Source organism: Centruroides sculpturatus, unplaced genomic scaffold (genome assembly GCF_000671375.1).
Source record: "Centruroides sculpturatus isolate CEXI.00-Female unplaced genomic scaffold, Cexi_2.0 scaffold1628, whole genome shotgun sequence".
NCBI lineage: Eukaryota > Metazoa > Arthropoda > Arachnida > Scorpiones > Buthidae > Centruroides > Centruroides sculpturatus.
Window position 1 is genome coordinate 141,425 of NW_019385754.1, and position 6,585 is coordinate 148,009.

Here is a 6,585-nt window from a genome sequence, read left to right on the forward strand (position 1 = left end):
ATCTTAAATTTATTTATTTTATTTATTAGTACAAGGGTTAGTTGTTTTACCCGTACCTATCTGTAAGGGTAAAACAACAACAATAAAAACAGCATATTATACACAACAGATTAAGTCTTAAATTAATTTTTTTCTTTTCATTTTTGGTTCTTTTCGCCCTGAGCACTAAGGAGGCCTTTTTTAGGACCGTCGTAAGTTCGACCAGGCCCACAATGGGGACGGTTGTGTTGTGAGAGATGATGCCAAACACACAGCTCATGAAAATTCTGGTAGAATGAGTAATTCTACCTGAATTTTTCGTCTGGATTCGATCCCGAGTTCCCTCGAGCAGAAGATTTAGTTACCTTGTGTATTTCCCCGTCGTTTTAAATTAATTTAATACATTCATAAATAGAATTTATTTTAAATATGAAAATTTTAAAATATATCGTTATTTACATTCTTCAAAATTTATATTTATATTAAAATAATATAAATATAAGAGTAATATTATTAATTTTATAATAAATTTCTAAAAATGTAAAAATAGAAATTTCTATTACTAGACATCATTTAATCGTAATTACTTAATTAGCATTAACCTTGACCTCTATGAATTATATAATAGTATTATGCTCTAGCAATTTTTTCTCAGACGTAAGTATTAAGACAAAATTTCTTTGTATTGCAAATAGAAATTAAATTGTTAATCCGGATTATCTGCAAATCCAAATTAACGAGGATAAAATCAGCAAAGTAACTGAGATAAAGTATCTGAGAATAGTTCTGGATGATAACCGTTGGTACAGGAAGGTAGATATTATTGCCTTGTCTCTTACCAGGTTTACTGGAATAATAAAAAAAAAATCCAAGTTTTTTTTAGTATCACTCATTTGAAGAAATTATATACATGTGCTGAAGCAAAAATAAAATACGGAATAACTGTCTGGGCTACTACATCCAATTACTATATATAAAACAAGTTTTACTGGCGAGCCATAGTTTCATTAAAGATAGTAAGGAACATAGTTACCTTGGAAATACAATTTAAAAAATATCGTAACGTTTCTATTCGAAATATCCGAAGGATTTGTGGTTACTCTATCCCTGCGGTAAAGCTCACGGTGGGAAAATCATCATCGATATTCCAAATGATAATCCATTGGAGAAAACTAAGTAATGAATCTCGGGAAATAACGAGTTACAGTGTATTTAAAAATAATGTTAAAAATTTTGTTTCTTTGTAGCTTTATTCATTTGATTTTCGGTTTAATATTTGTTGATTTTTTTCATGTACTACTAGTTTTTCTTTCTTGTTTGTAGACACTTGAAAAAGACTAACTGACCACAGTGTCTTTCTTTATAAAATAAAAATGGAAAATAAAGAATAAGCAGATAACTTATTTGTTATAACAGGTGTTTATCGTAAGAAGAGCTTCCCAAGAGCTTTTTGGTTCGATTTCTTGATAAATTTGATCCTCTGTTACCCTTGATATGTATCCTTCTTTACCTATAGAGTGTATAACGTGTCTTTAAATCACTGTAGATAATGTGTGATTATTTTCCATACATTTCATTTATACATACATATATATATATATATACTATATATACTATATACCACTAAATGTAATACTGTATATAGAAATACTACAATAGCTGTCCGAAAAGAGACAAGAAATGCACATGTAAGAGATCAGTAAGCCATATTTTCTATATTTGCCTAGAAAATATTAAAAATCTTGACTTAATTAGATGAATATTTAAACTTTTTTTGGCACTATAATTAAGAACAGCTGAAGTAAGAATAAATATAAGTTAATTAATAGAGAGATAGTATTTTTAACCGGTATATTAAATAATTTGAGCTAATTTGAGAACATTTTGTGCGTTAATAAATTTGTTATCAAACAAATAAATAATGTATTTTATTGTTTAATATTTAATCGCTAGATATTTTTTGATCAATTAATAGGTTTATAACCCTATAACTGTATAATTATTACAGTATTAGATTTAATATGCATTGCAGCTTTGAAAAAATACTACAAATGATTTTGAATTTATATACATTTATATAATTAAACATATTAATTAACAATAGTAAAGAGTTAAATTGATGTTTTCTTTAAATAACAACAAGCTTTATAGACATTAGTTTAAAACAATTATACAGAAACATTACCATCAATTGAGAAGTTCTTCGACGATCTAATCACGGTAAGTTTATTGCTTCAAATCTATTTAATTTGTAAATTGTCTGGCACAGTTAACTGACTTTTGGGCTACTTTATATAGTTAATAAAAATCAAATAAATAAATAAACATAACAAAAATGAAATAAGTATATTAAATTGTCTTGTGTAAATCTCTCCTTTCTTTCTCTGTAACATTATATATATAGCCTATGTATTATTTAACTAGAGAAGGAACATAGTGTAAAATACAAATATTTATACACAGAAATATGTGTGTAAGTTATATAATATATATATAAGTTACACACATATAATTTATATAAGTTATATAAAAATATATAATATACAATACATAGAAAACTTCTTTTGAAAGATTTACTGTTGATATTTCTGATTAACACAATATATATTAAAAATCTTTTAAGACTTTTAAAAAAAGTAAAATAATATACAGTATATTAAACAAATTAAAATTGTATATATAACTTATTCATATATATTTACATTAAACTTAGGAAATTTCTATTGACTACAAGAAATATTGTAATATAAATGCAAAAACAAATAATTAATTTATAAAAATAATATTATATTATATTTTCTGTGTAAAGTAAAAAAAAAAAAACTAAATTAAAGAAAAATAAAAACATTTTTAACTTTAATAAGAGTCAATTTTAACTTCAGCCATTTTAACATCAAGCCAAAAATTTCCTTATATAATATTTTTCCTCAATTTAAGTTATTACGTTATTTCGAGTAAAAGAGGAAGAAAAAAAACAATAAAATCTCGTATACGGTTTGAGAATTATTTTACAATTATTTGAAATTTATACGTAAGTATTAAATTCACCAATCAGAACCGTTTATGTTAATACGTATGCAACTCGATCTGCGTGCATTTTACTGTTGCTGTTATTCACTATCGTCTAGTGTAAAGTACGGGTCAGATGTACAGGATATCCTCGTTCAGTAAGTTGCTTCATTCTTTTTTTCTTTAAAATAATGTTACCGTTTTTATTATAAAAATTCTATTAATCTTCCATATTTATAATATATTTATAATTAATGAATTTAATATAATTAAAACATAAATTTGCGATGACTTTCGTCTGTCTAACACTTTTACTTATGTACAAATTAAATAAAAATAAATAAATTTAGTTTAAAACCAAAAACATTTTAAGAAATTCTTTTAATTAAATAATAGATTAATTATCTTTAAATCTACGTGCATTATTTTAAACTCTTATATTTAGTAAATTGTATTAAATTTAATATATAGAATTACACTTTATTGTCTTCTCGCAAGGCCAGAAAAACGACACTCTGCACTTTTATTTTTTGAAACTGCTAAGGAAAGTATAATACTTGTTTACAATTGTTTCTAAATATTTCTTTAGTGAAATTGTAGACTGTTGAAAATGTTGTCGATAACTATCTCTTTTTTGTTTAGCATTTCGTAATTTAGTAACATTGAATTCTCATGCTCGATCCTAATCAGGAATTGTCAGCTATGCTCTAATTGTCATATAAGTAATATAATTATGTAGGATATAAACAACATAGTAGCGAATATAAACTAATTTAATATAACAATATACTCATAAATTAATTTCTCCTTGTCTTTTGCATACATTTACACAATAAGAATGTAAATTTAATAATTATTTTAATAAGAAAATAAGAATTGTAGGGCAACGATCCCGTTATTTTATCCTGTATGATGTTTAGCTTGGCTTCTAAAACTTACTACTGTATTTACCATATCTCTACGGTGAACGTGTTTAACGAAATGGCCTATTTTAATTTAATTCTACAATAGAATGACTTCCCGAAAGCATATGACGTCAAATTTATCGTGACGGAGATGAATATACATTCGTGGTATTCTGTTAAGTGTTCTGTTGAATTAATATTCGATATAAATTAATGTCAAGCAAACACGATCATGTTTATAGACAGTATTAAATATCCGAATATTCTACATTCTCACATAGCATAACCCTTTAACCCTTACTGATAACTGAATATTATTTTTAAATAACTAAGGTTCAAATGTCTTGTTTAAACTGTATTAAATAAATATTTTGAAGTTTTATTCCAGGAAAAATGTTTTAATAAATTAATTTTTTGTTTTAATTTTAGTTATACATTACTAATCTATAATTTAAATATTCAAACGGGTTACGTTTGCAATAATCAATAAATCTTGTTTCTGAGGATGGAAGAAATGATTTATATGTCAATTCTTTATCTCTTTTACCAAATTTCTGAAGCTTAAAAAGCTATGATAAGAATGTGCAATACATTAGCCTTTCATCCATGAAGAACTGATCTGGTTTAAGGAAAAATAAAAGTCATTTTACTATGAAAACCTACTTTCATTCCAGTATATTTTGTAGCTACTAGCACGATTGAATATTATTATCGAGTTTTTAATAGTAATTAAAGTAAAAATTAATTAATTTATCAATACATTTAGTTAAAATTTGAAGGTTTCCTAGTTTTTTTTAAATTAAAAAAAGCGAATAAAATTTTTTAGAGATAAATTTATTTGATTAATTATAATTATTTTTAAATATCAAGGATCAAGTATTTTAATTTATAACAATTTAATATACAGCAAGTCAGATATATATAACTACATTTTAAAAATATATAAGACATAAATATATAGTTACAGGTCACGTGAGAATTGTGTGTATATTTAAAGAAAATTTAAATTCGATCCGGAATTTAAAGTCAGTTTTAAAGATGTGATTAATAGCACTTTTTAAATCATATTTATCGAATAATTAAAATAATTTAATAAATAATTTTTAAAATTACAATATCATTTTTAATTATAGTAATCGATTCAAGTTTTGCTTCATTTCAATGGAAAATAGGAACGAAATTATAATAAAAACCAAAAGAAATATCTCAAGTTAAAGTACAGATTATGGAGTAGGGTATCCAGATATCACCAGGAATAGTTTTGGCATAAGTATAAATACATCATACATATTAAAATATATTTCAGAAGAAAATTTTTTGTTATATTTTATTTTTTAAATTTTGGTTAAGGAAGGATATGTGCCCTCTACTTACCTCTAAATACGCCTACGGTCATATGGATATCATTATCGTATTTTAGTTTTCAACGATTTAGTTTGACGCCTCGCTAAATCTCTTGTGTTACAGAAAACTTTTATTTTAGAAAAATAAAAATATTTCAAAAATTTATAAATATTATAGGTCAGAATCTCAAATATTAAGCACATAGTTGACAATGAAGTTGGTTCTGAATCAGAACAAATCTGCCTTTGATTAGTGTCTGTTGTTATTAATTAGTTTGTATTAACTAACATTCAATATTAATTATCAAAGTTTTAAACTAATTACGTACAATTAGGTTAAAAACTTAAAAATGAATATTAATTCTTAACGTTTCATAACTTACATATTGAAAGTTCAATAACAAATTAGGACAATTTCTTTGAACTCATTATAGGTCATGGTTTATTTTATAGGGCGAGAACTTACCTTATAGAGGAAAGTGATCCGTATAAACTCTAAATTGACGTTCTGAAATCAGTAGAAAATTTCTTAAGAACAATGTATGAACGATTATTGTTTTGGAGCACAGTTTGTCTTCTTGTAATCGGTAAGTAGTATTTTTATTTTTCTCTAAATATATAATTTACTATTGTATACTCAGAAAAGGTAGTGACTTTCTAAGTATGTCCTTATCTATATCAATCAGAGTATAATATATTAATTTATAAAAATAAAAGTATTATTATTACAGTATGTCAATATATAGTACAGGGCCGGATTAACCGTTACACAAAACATGCAATTGTATAGCATACAAAAGCAAAAAGAGCCCTCAACGGGCTGAAGTCTTTTCTTGGGTTTTAAAATAACCATTATTTCTTTCTCATCATATAATAATAAGAGTGTTTCTTAGAAGACTTAATTATTTAAAAAGTGAGTATTTATTTATGCATAGGGCCTACAAATCTATTGCTCTGTGTACAATATAGTAATTTTTTTGCTATTTTGATGATATATTGTATATAATCAGAATAACTATGAAAACAGACGTAAATGTTTACTGCAATGAGACACAATATAATAAAATAGAAAATCTTGTTTATACAATTTCAAAAAATATATTAAAATATAATTGAATTTTAGTAGATTTATGAAATTCTATGCTTTTTTTATTGAAAGTAAAGTTAAAAAAATTAAATTTTTTTTCATATTTAATTTAAATAATGATTCGCTGATTTTAAAAACGTTCGTTATATGAATCATTTTTAGTTTTTATACTGTTTTAAGACAAATTAATAATAATAAGTAGCGACTCACTACAATGAATCATAAAAGTGATATGTTAATTGTTCTAAAAAAATTTTAAGAA

General features: G+C 24.5%; 1 protein-coding gene across 2 annotated transcripts in view; it reads left to right on the forward strand.

The window, feature by feature from the left end:
* Positions 1–3,000: 3,000 nt before the first annotated feature.
* Positions 3,001–6,585, forward strand: part of LOC111641803 — a 7,689-nt gene continuing 4,104 nt past the window's right edge. The window contains exons 1-2 of one of the 2 annotated variants that reach the window (XM_023388034.1): positions 3,001–3,146; positions 5,690–5,823. In XM_023388034.1, the coding sequence (XP_023243802.1) occupies positions 5,775–5,823 (49 nt within the window). In that variant the 5' untranslated portion in view covers positions 3,001–3,146; positions 5,690–5,774. Of the gene's footprint in view, positions 3,147–5,670; positions 5,824–6,585 lie in introns of both variants that reach the window. The other variant, XM_023388035.1, reaches the window with a different exon arrangement.